Consider the following 20246-nt stretch of genomic DNA (forward strand, 5'->3'; position numbering starts at 1 on the left):
GAGCACACGAGGCCACGCACACACCATAAAGATAAATGAAGTCTGTCACTTTATTATTTCCTTCTGCCAAGGCAAGGTTAAGGGGTCCTCTCCAGCCAAAGCCAAGTTTCCAGCCTGCTAGTTCCTCAGAGAAAGCAAACACATCACACCACACAGAGCGAGGCCCCATCTTCCCAGAAACATTCATTCCTGCCGACGAGGGATGGTGGGAAGCGCTGCCGGCTGGCACCAGGCTGCCTGGCAGTGCCAGGGCACACGGCCCTGCCTCTGCAAGGTGCCCACGGACCTGCTCCTCACACTGGGACCGTAAGAAGTGTAGAGGCAAAGCCCAAAATGGTGCAAATGAAGGGCAAATAGGGAAAAGTCACAATTAAAAAAAGGCATAATTAAAAAAAAAAATTCCACATACTCCAATATTGCAGCTGTGCAAGGTCAGCCTGTACAAAAGCTGGGATATACAAGCTCATCAGCTATTTCCTCACTCCTGTCTACTGAAAATAGGACTTTCTCACAAAGCAAAGCAGTGTAACAGCCAGGGCCAGGGGACTGCAGAAGATTTTCCTACAACACTGGGCCTTAATGTAGCACAGAACTAGAAACCCATCTTTATTAAGTGCCTGTTTCCATTTCCCCACACTGACACTCAAGCTGCAGGTGCTCTGTCTGTCCTGCACAGCTGAGTGACACCCGACAGCCTTCCCCCATCAGCCACCTTCCTACGGCGGTCTCAGAACCATTACCCCGTCACTGGAACGGAATTTCAGATTTCTGTGCTTAATGATATATGGGAATAAATTATGAGAAAAGCTTTTTCCTGCAGTCAATCACTCTCACAGAACTTTTATTAGATAGTGAACATATTTTTTATAAATTAAATTTCAATTTTGAAAAAAGCACACCTAACCACCAGCCCTGCTGCCTTCCTGAGAGCACATCCATACTGAAACAAATGCTATTGTTTCACCTCATACTCCATGGAGCATCTAACCAAACCACATCCTCATATTTTATATCCAGTTAGAGGTCATACCACTTGTCTAACAGACATGGAAACTTGTTAACTTAAACTTAATGCTTCAGAGAAATAGTTAATCTCTCCATTATTTCCAGAAATCCTCCCTGCAATATATATTTCTTCAAAGCAGGCAGTACAAAACCAGTCCAGCAAAAAACAAAACCCTTCTGATTCTGAAGAATTTTCTTTGAAAAGGTAAGCTCATGTTCATTGAACTACATAGCAACATAAAAAGCCCTTAAGAAAAAAAACCTTTTCAACCTCCCAAAATAAATACAGCTGAAAATTAGGCTTTTGAGCAGAAGAACATCTTGACACTGTCCTCAAAACTAGGAGCAGATGTTCTTCTTCTGGAATAACGTTCACGTTCTCCCAACACCTTTGCAAAACAATGAAAAAGAACATGGTTTATGCAACCTACTTGTTGCAACCTGTCATTCTCTTCTGAGCTCACAACTCCGCTGCCATGACTGAGCGCTCAGAGAACGGCTGCTCTGAACAGTACCAAAAGAGCTACCTTTTGCTGAACCAATAACCAACAGTCAAACTGAACAATACTCACCAGGAAACATACTACCTAACTACCACAAATGATATTTTTCAGTGGCAAACCCTGGAAACTGTAAGAGCTGCCATGCACAGACACAAGTCTTCTCCAGCCTGTGATTTCTGCACCCAGCAGTGCCAAGACTGACCACGGCATTAGTGCTGCAAGTGCCACCCACTCACACCTCACCCTATATTCATACATCCACCCCCTTGTGCCTGAACAGTTATGGACTTTAAACTTTTTAAAATGAAAACTATAAAGACAGATTTCCCCTACTTATTGTGCTTTTCCAGCCGATCACCAATTCCCTGCTGTATTTTCCTCCTTTGCCTTTTATGCTGTTCTTGGCATCTTTTCTTCCCTTTCCCTTCCCCCAGACTTCATTTTTTTTTGGTGCCTTCTGGCCTGTATTTTCTGCATTTTTTAAAAATCTGTGCAGGGGGATCCAAGAGTAACAGTTTATACAAAGGGAGAGACCAAGGAGAAGAACTGATCAGCATCTCAATCAGCTCCCCTCTCCAAACCCCACGAGGGCAGAGCGCTGCGTTATCTCTGGCAGAGGGCGAGGGCAGTCCAACACCCTGGAGAGCCGACAGCAAAAGCAGCCAGGCTCAGATCCCACTCCAGCTCGCTTTCCCCATTCTGACAGACCACTATGTAAAACAGCAAGAGCACTTTACACCCGAGCCAGCCACAAAGGGAACAGCTGGCTTCATGTTTAAGTGCTGAGGCATCATTTCTGTAACTCGCCAGTCTTGCTGCGGGCGCTAAATGCTCTGCTGTCCATCCCTGCAAGCCCAGGGTCCTTGTCTGGCCAGCACTCAGCTATCCCAGCATTTGGTTTATTGAGAAGTAAATCTCCTCCTGCAACCCCCACACCGAGTAAAACACAATGGTGAGCTCTGCGCTACAGAGAACTTAAAAGCAAATCCCAGAATTTTGCTTGGACTATTATAGTTTGTTATGGTTTTTCGTTTTGTTTTGTTTTTTATTAATTATGAGTCAATTTGTGTTTCACCAGGGAAAAAATTTAAATGTATATGGCCATATAAGTATAGAACATATACAACCTGATCTAGTGGGTGGCATCCCAGGCCATGGCAGGGAGTTGAACTAGATGATCTTTAAGGTCCCTTCCAACACAAGCTGCACCAAAGAGCTACTCCAGGTCAAAAACAGCCTACCAAAATAACTTACTCAGCTGAGCAAAAAAGTGAAATGAGTTGAACTTTCCACTTATAACCTGCATCTCATCACCCTTACCATCTCTTAGCAAAGGTGGGCTGATTTCTGCCCCCTCCTTTGAGGTTCAGAGCTCATCTACAGCAGATCTGGTGACAAGCTCAGCACCAGCCACCAGAAGCCACCCAGACTACACAAATGCTTCAGCAGAAAATTATTAGCATTAAGACAACATCGAAACATAAGAGTATGAAATTATATACCCAAGTCTTTATTTAGAGGAAAAAAAATCAATCTGTGTGCTGGCCATTTACCACACTGTCCGGGCGGGCTGAATAGTGAGAAGCTGTTAACTGAAAGAAAATTATAAGATAAGAAATTTCTCATTTTGTTACCCAGCTTCTTCCTTCCTTCATTGCTAATGAGAAATAGCAAGCAGGGAATTACAGAGATGGGAAGAGAAAAAAGAAGATAAAAAATTATTCTTATTATTAAATAGAACAACAGACAAGAGCAGAAGCTCCCCTATCAAAAGCAAGGTGGGAACTTGGCCCAAAAGAAATCCTCTGAGGTGGATGGGGGCTGGACTCAGAGCAAGTACCAGGCAGAGTTCCATGTTGCCAGGACCATCAGAGACACAGAGGAGAGAGAAAGGACACATAAGATCCTGACTGGTTTGGTGATCAGGATCACCAGCTGGGGTTTACAAACACAGAAGGAGATACTTGGTTTGAATTCTTAAAATGGGGCAGCTACAGAAATGCAGATCTGTAGTGAGAGCATCAGCCATTATGCAGCAGAGACTTGCATCCAGCACAGACCATGTTTTAAAATAAAAATTACAGCAGTTGCACTGTTTCTTGTTACATCAAAGTGCTATCTTTTTGTCTCTGACCATGCCTAATGGCTGAGAAACATGTAGGTGATAAAGTACTTCTCTATCAAATAGAGCTCTTGCAGAAGCCCTTCCCCAGCGACCAAGGAGTTTTGTGACCATTCAGGCAACTATATACATGAAGTATATAAGGATGCCCGCAACCCAAAGTTTAGGCATTGCCTGCATGGCTCCAGGTGCCACTGGAGCACAGGAAGGTCCCTCGGTCACCTGGCCACACTGCAGCACAGGCAGGAACTGCTCGGGAGGACAGGCCTGGGCTCTGTCCCTCACCTCCTTCTTCTCCTCTCCCCTACATTTTAGTGACAGCAATGAACCTGTTCCCCAGTGCATAGCAGACAGAGGAGAAGGATTTTAACATTTTGCCTGCAGCTGCTCTGAGGCCTTGGCATTTGGACAGACTGATCCATAAGCACAGCACAATTAGCATGTGTATGTACTACGTATGCTTGAGATCCATCCATTACAGCGCTGCAATGCCCTCTGACACCACAACTCTCCAAGAGAAGAAACTTGTGGAGAAGTTCCTGGAGAATAATTTGTCTTATCCTCCAGGAACAGTAGAAAAAGGCACTTTTGTGTTCAGGAGGTTTTGGTGGAGGTGGAGAAATAACCTTTTCCCAACAAAGCCCAGCAGCATGATTCACCTATAAAGCACGGAGCCGGTCTCAAAGCCAGCCTTTCAAGCTAATGGCTATCAGGAAGGCCAGCCATCTGCTTGTGCAACCTGTCCTTATGATTAATCTCAACATCTGACTTGTATAAAAAGTTTATATACTAACAGGACTATACTTCATATTTCATTTTAGCTAAGTTCTGCATTCCTGATTACAGTTTCTCCTCAGTCTGGCCATCCTCTCCAGGTTACAGGCACACAAAGGACCCTGCTTGAATGTTGATTAGTTGCACAGCAAAGCAAAGACTTTGGAAAGATTTTACTAAGTCTCAAAAACCCAGTAAGCATTTCAAAGTGCTTACTGGAAAAGACACGTCCCACATCCACATGTAATTAATTCTTTATTTAAATCTATTAGGCCTCTACTTAACACAGTGTTGCAGAGGCAGAAAGTAACAAATCATGTCTCAGTCTGGAAGGACTCATGGCTCTTTCTGCCATGCAGCCATGTATTTTACTGTACAGCATATGGCATAATATCAGAGTTGTTCTTTAATTAACTGAATAATGATACTTTCTGCAGAGCTCAATCCAGGTCCTCCATAATACACAGTATTACAGCACCCATTTTCAGGAACATGAATACATGCCCACAGCCCACTGGGAGAGGCTGATGTTCTTTTCTTGTATGAGTTCATTTAAACACATTCAGCACCACAAGTAATACTCATCTCTGTGAAATCAGGAAAGTTTATTTTGAGTTAAGGAAACCAGAGTTGTCTTCTGAAAATAAGTTCTGGATAATATTTTACTATTTCATTACAAAATCCCACCAGATCATGATTTCAAATTCAGATCTACCATCCTCTTCTATGGAATAGACATTTATTTATATATTATTTCTTTTATTTCTTTAGGTAAGAATAGATGAATTGTTCCTTATGCTAGTTTTAACTAGGTAAATTCTTTCCACAGCAAACTTTAGCATCACAAACTCTGCAGTGAAATAAGCCCAGGATAATGAGCTGACAGAAGGGACCGGTGAGGGAAGAGCTTGCAAGATACACAGACAAAAGCCCTGTCTCCTGAAGGAGTAAGATTTTAAATCTTGCTAGCGAGATAAAGCAAAGAATACTAAAGTCCAGACAAAATGCTCCCATGTAATTCCCTTCACACCATCAAAACCAACATAAAAATCATTAAATGCTAAAATAAAGCCAAGCAAAGGAACATTTCTGTCAGCAACTGCCAACTGAAATGAATGACCTGGGTTGAAAGCGTTTGCTGACGTAGCCACAAGTTGCCACAAAGGCTTGAGGGCTGTGGCAGCAAACTGCTCTGTGGAACAGCTCAAACCAGGGACCGAGGGGGTGAAGCTGGAGCTTTGCCTTTTGGAGCAGGACCACCTGCACCCCTCCCTCCAGCCCGGGAGAACAGACCCAACATCAGGCCAAGTCACTGTTTCAGGCAGCAAAGGGAAGGATCCCAGGAATTCTGGCCTGTGGCCAGAAGAGGTTTGCAGGTCGATGACAGCACCTTACAGCTCTGGCCCCACTGACAGGCACCAGTGGGGCTGTGCCAGGATCTTGGTGCCCTGGCATCACCCGGGAAATCCAGCACAGGAGCACCCGGAGGCTGCAGAGGCACGGATCCCAACATCTGCATCCACTGCAGTTTAATTCTCAAGGTGTTTCTCAGCTGCCACCAAGGGACAATTTCATCACCGCAGTGACACTGCAATCAACCAGCTTGGCTGACTGAAATGATGCATTTACTGGCCATAAAAACTTAGAGAATACGTTGTTCTGCATTTTACCCAAAAGGAGAGGACAGATTTGAAAAATACAAGTCATCTAAATCACAGCCTTAATTGTGCTGGCACTTAAAAAAAAAAAAAAAAAAAAAACAAAAAAACGGTTAATTTTAGATGTTACATTTTTCCTTCACATAGTAGTAAAATCAGCATTAGATATCTTTGGATGCAGCAAAGAAAATGAGGAAACTTGACAATTTTTAAAGAATCAACAATTAATATTACAGCAATTAATTCAGAAGAGTAACTACATGATACTGTGAGTTCTGTCCAAGTGATTGCTTAAAAAAATTTTTCAGCAACAAAATGAAGTAAAAAATGTTCTGTTGATTTTTTTTCCCTAAATTACCAGCATTGCAAACTCATGCTGGTATCTGAAAGTTAGTCTGAGCTCTCCTAGTTATACATCCTTATTATCATAAAGATTCCACAATTGGAAATTACTTTTCGTGACACTTAAGCCAAAAATAAAATAGCTCTATTGCATCTGCAGAACCAAAAGTAGTAAATTGTAATAAACATTCATCTTTGTCAGTGGCTCTGCAAACCAATCTGTTCAGCACGAAGGTGCCATTTTTACACAGTTGCTTTATTACTACATAATTATTGATGGATCAGTCAAGTGCTCTCTCAAGGAAGACCAATCTTAAAAACTAGCTTGTTAAAAATTTAAGTGTAAACCTTGGGATAGAAACTAGCAGTTAGGTTTCATCTGATATAAACTTGTAAAGAGGAAAAAAAATAAATTGAAGGGACAATTTTGAAAAATGCTACGTTTGAGGCAGGCATGAAATTGAAGCAGAGAAGAAACTTTAATGTGATAGAAAGAAAGAATTGGGGACATCTGTACTGAGAATAAGCTGTAAGAAGCAAGAAGAATTATCAATCTAGTGATGTGCCAGCTCTCTGCATTTCAATTGCTTTACAGGCCATACCATAAAAATTGTTTGCAATGAAAGAAGTATGAAGCATCCCTAGATTTTATTGCTCCCAGTGATATTTCCCCCATTTATGTGTGTACACCAGTTGTAGACTTTCAAGTACAACACTGTTTCATATTAGTACCTGTTTAAATTACCTGCCCACAATCGTTCGGTGTTCAAAATGCCTCACTATTAAATTTTCTGTTTCAGTCAAAGTACTTCAAGAATTTCTATCAAGCTTTCAAAGGCAAGGAAGTTTCATGCAGGTTTTCTAAAAGTCAAAATAAAGCAAAATAAACTTTGAATTTAAAAGGAGGCTTTTTCAGGAGAATTTGGCGTACCTTTTTTAATTCCCTCCCCACCTGTTAAACCAAACTTCTCCATTGCTCCAAGATTTCTAAATGTTGCATTTCAGGAGCTGAACTTCTGAGAAACAACCTTACTCTCTAAAATGACCCTGCATGTAAAGTGACCTTGGGCAAGAGCATGCCTGAAATTGTCAATTCCAAATCACTGATGGATTGTAAAATTTTTCCAGCACTGGAACCTCAGCACAAGCACAAATGCCACTCTCAGCCTCCAAAAGACATGTTCCTTGCTGCTGCAAAGACATGCTCTGGAATGCTCCTGCAGCCCCAGCTGAGCTGGGGGAGCTGGTTCCTTCCCCCCCAACTCAGCCCTGTTCCCTTTCCTTCTGCTGCCCCCCCACCTTCCACTGCACCTGCCAAGGTGTCATTCCCTAACACACATCCATCTAAATAACCTTGCCATTAAAAAAGCCTGCAAAACCTGTGGCATTTTTGACAGACCTGGTGAGGGAGGCAACCACACTGATGCCAGGAGATAGGAGGGGGATGAGCCAGTGAGGCAAGGAACTTCTTAAGCTCAACCAACAGCACCCACAACATCTCAACAAATCTGCTCTTAGACTGGAGGCCAAATCCAAACAGTGCAGTATAAAACAGGGAAAGAACTTGGGACAGGAGCTTTGAGATAGTCTTGCAGCAGCTACCAAGCCATGAGACACAAAAGAAGTGCTCCCATGATGTGCAGAAAACTCTGGGTTAAAGTGAGAAGAGAGACTTCATGGAAAAGCAACTTCTCACTGAAGTGTGTTTTATTTAATAGAAACCACTGCCAAAATATAATACTGACACCAGGGACATCATTTCATGTTGACAAGATGCTGCTGCATCTCAATATGTGACTTTGATGGTAGTGTGGATTTGCATTTTTCACTTTTAGCCAGAAATTATTAAGAACCATTAAGCACAACTCCCCAAATCAGCCTTTTGCCCTGATCCCATGCTAGTGCTAAGGATTTGGTCACAGAGCACTATCTTACTTCCTTCCCATCTGTGAGCACACAGTGGCTTCCCCACCATAACTAAATCAAACCTGGCATGTAAGTAGTGAATTTGCTGAAAAATGGTACCCTTCTGTCCCCTGCACAGCTGTTTACTTCTGGCTTCTGTGCTTATACCTGTCTCAAGAGCCCCGTTCCTTGCTCCAAATTTCTTTCCAGGTACTACTTAACAGCATTATTTACTCACTCTTATTTCATATTCATTCCCTTATTCCTGCTACACAGTTGTAGATGTCCAGGTCTTTCATAACAGAAAACAACTTCTACATTCTTATGTGTTCATGTGTGTTTCAATATGAGAGCTGAGCTTTACCTTAAAACTGCTTAGTTCAAAAATAAAGTATCTTCTGCTTCCTTTCAGCAAAACTTGGCTGCAGAAACTCCCTAGGGACAATTGTTTGCAATTTTCCCTTAATTTGCAGCTACCCCTCCCTTGGCAGGCTGCCAGCATCTCCTCCTCTGACCACTTGGGACATTGGTCCAACACAGTCCACCCAACCCGAGATAAAAGATCACAATTTTTGCTATTAATAACCAACCCAAAGTTGTTCTTATCTGCCCACTTCTTTGGCTCTGCACCACTGTAATTAATGAACACCCAAAACTCTACCCAGAATTTTTTCAGCCCTGCTAAATGCATTCTAGTGAGTGTCTATGAAATAAAATTAAATTGAAAAGCTGAAGACTACAGTAGCCTCATGTTGACAGGTCACTCTGATTCCAGGTCAAAGCAGACTCTATATTTGGCTGCTTTGATTATAATTGCTTGCAGGATAAAAAATAAATAGCAATTATCTCATTGTCACACAAGGAAAAAAGACCTAATAAATGAACCAATCCTAAAGTAACATTGAAAAACAAATTATTTCAAAAGCAATCAGGAGAAGTAAAATTCGGTTTCCAGGATTGCTTTTAATTGCCAACAGTGTCAACATTAATATTCTTCCTATTGGATAATAAATCCCTTTCAGTTACAAAAGCATTTAGCAAACTAAAAATGTCAAACTACAATTATACAAGGCTAAACTCAGGGCTGTTTTCATCCTGAGTCCACAGTGCCACAGCTGAAATCCCTAATTACAAGGGTCATCTACACAAGTCACAGTCCAGCCCATACATCCTGCCTGCTGTGACAGTCCCACAGATTTAAGACCAACAAACAAAACAGATGAAGTGTTTAGGGGTGTGATGAAGTTAATCCTTAAGAGGATATAAGAATTAGTTTTTCAAACTAAATTCAAAGCTACCGAACAAAAGCAAAACAACACAACTACTGCACAAAACCATTAAAACCTTGCAGAAACAGCACTCCATTTAAAGGGCTTACTTGGGTGGATTTTCAGTTTCCAGGTACCGCCTTTACCAGCTGAACCTGTACCACGAGAAAATAAAGCACTAAATGGAGGATTATTTTAGCTTTTTCAGACAAACCCAAGTGGTTGGGATCCACCACAGCACTGCACACAGATTTATCACCCACAGTGTTAAACCCAAAGTAGCTAAGCCTTGCAAATCTCCCGGTGCTGTGTTTCCCTCTTCCAAGGCCACGTTTTGTGGCTCCTTGACCTGGGTTAATAAGTCTTTATTCTCAATAACAACTGGGACCATGGAGACTCCCTGAACTGAACCCAGGCCTCCACTCCTGACATTTCAGATACTGTGATGGATTGCTTGGATAACATCCCCCTCAGCAGTCAGCTTTTCCTGCAAACTTACTGTCCTTTCTGTAGCCTCCATACGTTCTACTTTCCACAGCTCTTTAAAGAAAAATTTTGGTTATCACTTGAGTTTTTTGATGACATTTCTTCCTTTTTGGCAGAAGGGCAGGGCAGGAATGTCTGTTTCTTCTGCAAAGGGGCCACCCACCAAAATAACTGGGAGCATTACTGGGCTCCAGCTCTGGCAGGTGCAGAAAAGGATCAAATAATTCTTATACCAGCAGGGAGTTCTTTTAGCCAGGTTTTCCGAGTGCCTGTAGGTGTCTGAGTCATCACCACCAAACATCACCTCCCCAGTCTTGTTTTAATCTGCAGTCTATGGGGCTGAGGGTGGTAAAATACTGGAACAGGTTGCCCTGGAAAGGGTGGTGGATGTCCCATGCCTGGAAGCATCCAAGGTCAGGGTGGATGGGACTCTGAGCAACCTGATCTTGTTGAAGATGTCCCTGCTCACTGCAGGGGGCTTAGACTAGGTGACCTTTAAAGGTCCTCTCCAACCCAAACCATTCTGTAACTCCATGATTCTATTTTAGCCAAGGTTTAAGAGCAGTATAGTGATTCTTTAGATGGTTACACTTCCACAGATTCCTTGAGAAATGACCCCCAGAAAGACAGGAGAAATTATAAATGCCCCTGAAAGGATATCCCATGCAAAGAACCAGCATCTTTTCAGATGCCTGGGAGTGCAGAGAGGACAGAATCTTGAAAAAAAAACCCCAACAGAAGGAAAACCTTAGACTGGCACCTACAAATGCTGGCATGTAAGTCAATCACAGGACACAACCCTCCCTTAGTATTTGGGGAACAACTGTTTATGCAGTTCTGTTATTTAGGCACAGAAAAAAAGTCCATTTCTAAAGCCCCAACTTAGCTTCTCCTCCCTGCTTGCCTAGCTTTGTCATCCTTAATCCTAAGCCCAGAGCAGGTGACAGCAGTCCTGGACTTCCCATCAACACAATGGAAAACAATGGATAAAAAACCTGCTGGGGCTGGCTGCTCTCCTTGCTCCACTAGAAAGCAGGATGAGTGCCACAGCACACACATGTCAATTATCTCACACAGAATGACACCACAGAGCCCCTTTTCCACATGTCCAACCTCTCCAAGCCAGAGACACAGCCCTGCTGCCACCTCCTTCTCCAAAGAGCCCGTGGCCAGCAGTCAGCTGAAGCAGCCAGAGGAAAAAGCAGCTTTTTGCCCTTTTTTCCCTCAAGCAAGGGAGGATGAGGCCTTGAGAGGCTGGCTAGACTCATCAAAGAGCAATGCAAGGCTTTTATGCTACTCAAACTGAAAATAAAGCTCATTTTCCACCATGCTTTTATTAGAGAAATTCAAGACAGAAAAGACATTGCAGTCACAACACAGCAGGCAAAAACAAAAAAAAAAAAAAATCCAAGCCTGGAAAATCTTTCAGGATTTTAACATTCCCCATTCCAGACCAGAATTTTATCAAACCAAAAAACGGGAAGGCAAGGAAGAAGGAAAGAGAAAGAGTCAAAGAAAGAGAAAGGGAAAGAAGGAAGGAAAGAAAGAGAAGGGAGGAAGGAAGGAAAGAAGGGAGGAAGGAAAGAAAAGAAAAGAAAAGAAAAGAAAAGGAAAGAAAAGGAAAGAAAAGGAAAGAAAAGGAAAGAAAAGGAAAGAAAAGGAAAGAAAAGGAAAGAAAAGGAAAGAAAAGGAAAGAAAAGGAAAGAAAAGGAAAGAAAAGGAAAGAAAAGGAAAGAAAAGGAAAGAAAAGGAAAGAAAAGGAAAGAAAAGGAAAGAAAAGGAAAGAAAAGGAAAGAAAAGGAAAGAAAAGGAAAGAAAAGGAAAGAAAAGGAAAGAAAAGGAAAGAAAAGGAAAGAAAAGGAAAGAAAAGGAAAGAAAAGGAAAGAAAAGGAAAGAAAAGGAAAGAAAAGGAAAGAAAAGGAACTCTCCTTAAAAACAGTTGGGGTAGGAGGGGGATAACAGGACAGCCAGGCTGTTCAGCCAGGTGCTAAGGGCCTTTATTCACAGGCAACATTGCCAAGTAATGTTTAACAGATGGGTCTTCTTCAAATTTCCAGTATCTTTTCCTGACCCCAGCACCCATTACTCTGGGGCACTTCTTTTTGACCAAGACTTCTGACAAAAATGACACAAATTTTCCTGTAGGGAGTGTCTGTATTGACAACCCAATCCTTTGGAAAATTCCTAAAACAGCCACAAATGCTATAAAAATGTATTCACATGATTCAGCTTATGCTTTCACTCAAATTTATCCCCTTGATGGCTCTAACAAACTGCAGGTCTCTCTCCAAAACCCCTCTCTAAATTTGTTTAAAAATCCTTCAGCCAAACTCTATGATTAGTTTTCATCCCTTAACCTTTCTAGTTACTCAAGGCATGAATATGGAATGAATTTATGGCATTCCTATCCCTTAATGAAATGCAAAGATCCTGCATGAAAAAGCACGCACATAGATTCTGGAGTGAGACATGCACACGCAGTACTTGTGTGTGAGTGACATACATAGCCAAGTAAGAAAATCCTGTCATCTGTAATTCACACCCAAGACTCCAGGTATCAAAAAACTGCACTCAAAGCAGCTGGTGGTCTTGTATTACCGTGCTGGCTGCAGCAAGCTCTTCACATCTCATTAACGGCGTAATGAAGGCTCAATCAGGGACACAGCTTATCAAGACTGCCAAGCACAGGCACAGAGGCCAGATGAGAAAGATCAGCTTGTACCAAGGTTTTTACTGTTTAGATCTTGGAATTAGGAAAGAGCTCGTCCTGCCACAGAAAATATTTTCCAGCAAGCAAACGGCACACGGAGACAAAGATCAAACCCCCAAAGTACTTGGAAGGCTGTGCACAAGGAAGGTGGCACCAAGCAGGTCATGCACAGGGCTCATTTCCACAGGTGGGGCATAAAACCACTGAAGCAACGGGGGTGCTGAAGCCAGAGGCCAGAAGAGCAATCAGGATGGGGACACGCACGCTTGCACTGATGACCAAGTGTCCCTTCAGTATGTAACACAATTAGCACTAACTCAGCAGCTTTATATTTCTCATGTATGCAGCAATTATTTGCAGCAGGGCTTCCTAATGTTCTCTCTACTGATTATATCATAGAATCAAAGAATAACAGGTTGGAAGAGATATTAAGGATCATCTGGGCCAACTTTTCATAGTCAACACAAGATGGGCCAGCACTCTGTCCAAGCAACTCTTATCAGTGTCCTATTTTGGAATATCCATCACTTCCCTGGGGAGATTAAAGGATGATCTCACCATGAAAAAATTTTCACTTCTGCCCAATCAAAATCTCACCCATTACCCCTTGTCTTTTCCATATGACTCCTTGCACAAAATGAATCTCCATACTCTCTGTACACACCCTTTAAATATTGGAACATGGTGACAAGCCTCCCCTAACACATCTGTTCTCAAGATTGAACAATTGAAACAACTGAACAATCTTTTGAATGTAACATATACATTTATATATTTCCAAACAGTTGGCACTGATGTGTTCGGACAAAATCTGAGGAAGAAAGGATGCTGGAAGAAGAAATTAATACAAAGAGGGATCCAACACTGATGGAGCAACAACAGCACCAGCAGTGAGCCTGCTGCTCACCATCCTGCAATCCATGCTGGGATCCCAGGTGGGGTCAACAACTCTCCTTGGCACATGCCTGCAGACCCTCAAGCATCCTTCCATGGCAGCTCAGACCCTGCCAGAAATGTCACATTTCTGCCATCTCCCCTGCCCACAGTGCTGCTGGCACTGGTCATCTGCTGCTGTCAAAAAAAGGAGGAGGATAGAACACACATGTGTTCTTCTTGCTGGGTAAGGGAGCTGAATCTGCTCACAGAAGGACTGGTGAAACCCCAAGGCCAGGATGAAGTACGAGCTAGGAGCTGGCAGCTGCAGGGGATGAAATGCAGAAAACAAGAGTAAGACCCAGGAGGATGAGCCCATCCCCACCTTATATCAGACCTTTGGCCATTTTTCCCATCCTCCTTGAGTAAGAAGCTGAACAGTGCTGGTACACAGGACAAGGACCACGATCAATGAGCACTGCCTGCGCGGGGTCTTTAACACCCACGGAAATCAATGGCAATATCCTCCAACCTCAGCCCCTGCCAGACCATGCTTGCAGCACTAATGGGGGCGTAGACACGAGGAGCAATAAATGAGCAAACTGCTAATTGTGAAGAATTCCCATGTATTCTCTGTGAAGCAGGAGTGAGTGCAGGGTGCCTGAGCAGGCACAAGATGGTACTTGCACGGTGATTGCTCACTGCTAAAGCCGCTTGCTTTCATGGGGATGTGCAGGAGCACGTTACCACCCACCAACACACATTACTTGAAATTACTGCCCTGCATGACTGCATGTGAATTTTGACTCAAAACAAAACATAAATCAGGTCTCAAACCTTACCTAGATTATGAAGGGGAAGTTATACAAAGTCATTCAGTAATTTACACCCTGTATTTTACCTTTATCTCTGCTATTATCAGACCTTCCCCACTTTTTCTTTGTGTGGCAAGAGATGAACTGGCAGTGTACAGCCCAGTGTGGGAAGGACAAGGTGACAGCCAGCAAACAGCAAAATGACAGAAACACCAAGGAAGACGATAAAATATTTGAATGGTATAAAAAAGACATAAAATAAATTGCAGAGAGAAATTTCACACCAAAGGATGTTATTTCTTGAGAACAAACTCCATTATATTGACTGTGATAGTCTCCTAAAAGAAATGGTGCACTTTTTTTGGAGGAACTGAGAATCAGAAAGAGCATATTGAGTGTGGAGAGGATGCTGGGATGCTGCATGGCCAGGAAAATGGACAGACTGATGTACCTGGTCTTCATCTCTGAAACTGACATCTCACCATAAAGAACTTTAATTATGAATAATAAGACAGTAATAGTTTTCAGCTTAAAATCTCTGCAAATTAATACATTTTGTAGGAAAAAACAGTCAAATGCACTGTTTATTCTAAGCACTTTACTGCCTCAGACTCATTAACCCGGTACCTTACATGCTGTCTTTGTCATGCAAATTTGTTAAAATACTGTGCTTTTCATAAAACATTCATACAGACAAGCTCACACTGCACAAATACCAATTGTAAGTGGAGCAAAAATACACTTACTTTTTCCTAATATTTCAGCTCTGCACCTAAGTCTTATCCACATAAGCAGTTTGTGAGAAACCTGCTGCTGCTGCCACTGTAGCACAAAGGTGGAAGATTTCCCAAAGCAGCTGATGTAGGCAATTATAAACTGAATTACCACATGCCAAAGCCAAATGAAAAGACTTTGTAGAAGGTACCTGTAGCAGAGGTTTTTTGAGGAAGAGAGATCATTACAGTGAGGAGGAGAGATACCCTGCACTTAAGGAGGCCAAATATCGCAAATGCTGCACCTGTTTGCTGAGCTCCTATTTAGGAGCCAGCTGCTCTGTCTGCAGCACATCACCACAAGAGTTTGCTGGGCATCCTCACGTGCAGCACCAGGCATGCTGCTTCCAACTGCTGAACTGGCTGGACATGATTCATCCATCCAACATTGGGAGACCAGCAGGAGATACAAAATCATCTCCATAAGGTCTCCAGCCCAGCTTGACCCACTCAGTGAGAGAAGACTCAGGGCTGGAGAGGGCTAAGGGAAGGAAAGGTTCCTGATTTACAACTGACACAGCTGTGGAGAAGGACCAAAACATCACCTTCAGGATTCAGTGTTATGACAGCACTCTCCCTCCTCCAGTGGACTTAGATCTTGGAGCATGAACTACCACAGCAAAGCTGTGGCCAGCTTCAATTCACAACATAAACTGCACTAAACCAAATTCAAATACACAGGATAAGTGCAGGAAATTTTGTGAGCTTTTCCTCCTCCCTCCACACTTACCAACTACTTTTGTTTCAAAGACAATCTATAACTGTGCAATCTCTGAGCAACTGCTCTCATCCTGTATTTGGTTTTGAAAACTGTCATTTCTTTTTCAGGCCTGAGAAAGGGCCCACAAACCTGGAAAATGTCTAATGTACCAGTTGGTCTGACAGAAAAAAATACTACCTTCTCAGACTTCCCAGCACTATGAGGCAGAACTCAACAACATTGCCTGAGGCGCCAGAATCATCTGCACTGGTTTTCATCAGGTTCAGAGCTATGACACAAAGGTAACCAATGTGAGGCATCTTAACAAGAGCTTTTCTTTATTCTACATAATAACAAGCCAACTGCAAGCCAGGTGTACCTCCCAACCTGTCTGCTGGACCCAGTTCCCACTCACCCAAAACACAAGGTTCCATTACTGCTCCTGAGCACAGACGACTTCCCAAAGGAAACCAGGTCCTCAGGGGGATGATGCACACATCACTGGGATGCACCCACACCACACAGGCACTGCATGGCAAGGGCCTGGAGACTGGGAACTGTACCCAGATTGACTACCCTGCAGTACAGGCATAACCAAACTGAATTGGACTTAACACACAAGTTTTAAATTATTAAAATAAATTAGGAGAGTCACAAAAACAAAATGAAACAAAACAACAAAGAAATCCACCCAAAACTTCTTCAAAACTTCACCCTCCTCACCACCCAAAGAAAAACTCCAAATCCAACAAAGATTGGGGCAGGATCTATAACCAAAACGAAAACAAAACAGTAATTTTGCATATGTGCTTCATAGCACGTTAAGAAAATAAGTACTTGTTCAAACACCTGCAATGATTTCACAGATGCAGGAGAGGAGAGTGAACACACTGAAACCTGCTTGGTTTCGAAATTCAGTTCATTTGGCACATCCTCCACTTTTGCAAGAAAACAAACAGCAAAGGCAGACAAGCCGTGGCATGAGCAGCCCTGCACTCTCCTGCCCACCTGCCTGAAGCCCAACTCAGAGGAACCTCCCTGGCTACACCAGCTTAGCTTCATCTTACACTCAGTCCTCAGCCTGCCCATTAAAATGGTCAATAGCAATGCCAGCTGAGAAATGTCCATCACTGGGAACTCCTTTTTACAGGTCACTGGCCACCCAGACAACAACAGCTTCGAGCCATGGCTGACCTCCCTGCGACATGAACCGCTGATTTCCAGGAGAAAGACAAGCCATGAGCCATCCGTTTTCTTCAACGTAATTAAAACAAAACCAAAGCCACTCAACTGTTTCTATATTAATTTGTTTGTACAAAATAAAAATGCGCAATCATCCTGCTATGTTTCTGGAGACTGAACACTAACGTAGTAAGAATCTGAATGCGCTCAGTTCATCTACTGTTGAACAGAAATCAGCATCACAACAGTTTGGATAACAAAATGTTCTCTGCACAGACCTCCAAGTAAGCTGACACAACAGATTCAGATGGGTGTGTCTTATGATGGAGAAATTAACTGTGATAAAGAATAAAATGCCCTTTAGATATGTTGTTTTCAGAGTCATTAAGACGGAAAAGGAATTAAAAAAAAAAGCCATCTCCACAAAGTTCAAGCACGTGTACGAAAAAGCAAACAAACCTGCCTGGATGACTGACTGTTTTCAATACTGGCTCTGGCAAAACTGGCTTCTTTAGTTGATCAGTCCTGCTCCCACTGTGCTATACAGTGCTGTATGATGCAAACAGATCAGTAGGTTTTAAGAAAAAGGGAGCAAAACCAGCACAATACACACTGAAGTTCATATCAAAGAAAAAAGCACAACACCAGTTATTTCCTCTTTCAAACATTTTAAATGTTTGCCATTTGCAGAGATTCTCAATCAGAGACAGACTGCATCATGTTTGACTCCAGTAAAATGTCTCCTGAGAAAGTCTGCCTTGATCTAAGATTCTCATACTTGGGTTTTAATTTCCAGTCATATTTACAGGAACCTGCTTCCTCCAATTTCCTAATTGAGAGTGCATGGCTTGAAATATGCCCATCAGCTATCATATGACTGCAAATCAACTACCAGCTTAACCAAGAGATACACATTCTCAGGATTCAGAAGATAATTACACACCCCAGATTTTCCTGCAGCTTCCAGAAGAGCAGATGTCAACAACCACATCAACAACCAAGACCACTGGCCCCATCCAGCCTCGCAGCTCCTGCACTCCGACGTCTCAGCAATTCACGGAATTGCTACCACAGTACCCAACAAGATACATGGAAATGACACAACAAACCCACAGCTGGCTGCCTGTGTCCAGTCTCTGCTCTGAGCTGCACTCCTACTCACCAGGCTCTTGGTCCTTTGTGGATATGCACTCTCTGATGGACTCTGTTATGCCAAGACTAGCAGCGGTGGGCAGTGGGCCAAGCAAGGATTCCAGTGCAGGGGGTCTTACAAGAGTTTCACTTCCATTTCTGCATTCCCCATCTTCATTTCTTTTACCTCTATCCTTCTCATTAAGTTCATCATAAAAGTCCTTGTTTAAGTGATTAGCAGCTGCTTCTAGTTCCTCATCTTCTGCCTCCTCCTCTCCGAGAATGCTAGAGGCATTATCTTCTATAGAATCTGTAAGGGGAAAAGACCCAACAGATCATTGCATACCATCTGTTACAGAAACTAAATAAACAGAGAGGCGCTCATTTCAAGAATAAAAATCTTTAGAGGAAATCTGTAAAAGAAATACACAATATTTTACTTCAGTGTATGAAGACATGGAGTTTCCAGATGCTCTTCAAATTCATTACCTTGACTATTAAAATGCATTTTTGTGACTACAGTCACCATTTAAAATAGAAGCATCATCTTATCATATTAGGTAAAAGGGCTTTGTGAGAGAAGTCGGCTATTTCCTGGTATAATTACAAATTAAAAATAGCCAGTTAAACCTGCACAAAGCCCTTCCATATGGGAAGTCAACTGGGGAATTTGGCGACAGAAGGGTCTAAATACTGGTCCACTGCACTTTCAGTGATAAAAAGAAACATTCTCAGGTGCCAGTGCCAAGTTTATACTGCACCAGGAAAGAAAAACAACTGAAATCATTAATGAACTATCCCTGAAATGAACAATGTGGTTGTTTTGAGGACTGATTTATGAACCACCTATTTGGCAGAGAGAACCCCAACGCAAGAGATCTTGTACTATGCAAGTATATATATGATCACATTTATCACCATAACGTTCATACACTCCGGACTGCCAGATCTGTGCTCAACACTATTTAAGGAGTCATAAGACTTTATAGACTTACCATCTTTAGTGAAATTTGCAAATACGCCTTTTACTTTCGGTCTACTGTTTTCTAATTCACTCTCTATTTCATCTTGGTAGCTCGATATTTCTCCTGTGGTGTTGAAATAAAAATAAAACTCAGCAATCATTGATGTAATACTGAAGAAATGAGTGATATGTTACACTAAACACAACTCATACCTTCAAAATCCTCCAGCTTTTTTGATAATGCCTTTTCAAGCTGAAATGACAATAAACAAAATAAACATGAAATTACTAAAAAAATACGCACAATTGTAAACTGTGAGCTGTACATAGAGACAGAGAACAACTGGGTATTTCAAAAGCATAAGCAAGTTTTGAATCACCACTAAAATTACTTTGTAATGTCAGACAGGCATGACAGACAGGTCTCAAAACACTTGACCAATTTCAAAATGTAATCTTCCCCATTTTTATACTTCAAAAAGAGCCTCCAGTCTGGCAAGCTGTAAATAAAGGCCGCATTCTCCAGCAGTCAGATCCTGTGACTGTGCCTGTAGATGTGAGAAGTGCAAGGACAGTGCTGAGACTGGAGTGCCCACACCAGACAGAGCACACTGGTGATGGCAGAGTGAAGCTCTGACCTACAGCACCTGGCTGGCTCTTGAGAACATCACTAACACCCTTACAGACCTTAAATGACAGCACAGTTACAGCAAGCAAAAACCCTAACAAACCAATAATATAAGAATTGACTATGACAGCAGTAAAATCTTCTCCTCTGCTGCCAGCTTTAGTTCACGATTTGTAAAACAATTAAGCCACATGAGAACTAATCTCTGTGGAAGTGGGTGTTGTACCACACAAAACCACCAGCAGTCCCATTAAAGTAAATGGGTTATTGTTTTCATATCTATTTTTAAAAAGTTCTCTGTAATGGCACTTCTCCTAACCACAGGTATCACCTTAAAAACAGTGCAAGGTTTCTAATCCCATGAAATTTTTAATTGGGAAGCTATTCCTTTGCCAATAAACCAAAAA

General features: G+C 42.3%; 1 protein-coding gene across 1 annotated transcript in view; it reads right to left on the minus strand.

Annotated features, from left to right (window-relative positions):
- BRF1 (BRF1 RNA polymerase III transcription initiation factor subunit) overlaps positions 1–20246 on the minus strand; it is a 172434-nt gene that overhangs the window by 53660 nt on the left and 98528 nt on the right. Inside the window, exons 9-11 of the mRNA XM_041420749.1 lie at positions 19425–19464; positions 19243–19335; positions 18279–18557 (exon numbers count right to left, since the gene is read on the minus strand). Coding sequence (XP_041276683.1) covers positions 18279–18557; positions 19243–19335; positions 19425–19464 — 412 coding nt within the window. The remainder of the gene's footprint in view (positions 1–18278; positions 18558–19242; positions 19336–19424; positions 19465–20246) is intronic.

Source organism: Onychostruthus taczanowskii, unplaced genomic scaffold, assembly GCF_017590055.1.
Source record: "Onychostruthus taczanowskii isolate IOZ18803 unplaced genomic scaffold, ASM1759005v1 scaffold1, whole genome shotgun sequence".
Classification (NCBI taxonomy): Eukaryota; Metazoa; Chordata; class Aves; order Passeriformes; family Passeridae; genus Onychostruthus; species Onychostruthus taczanowskii.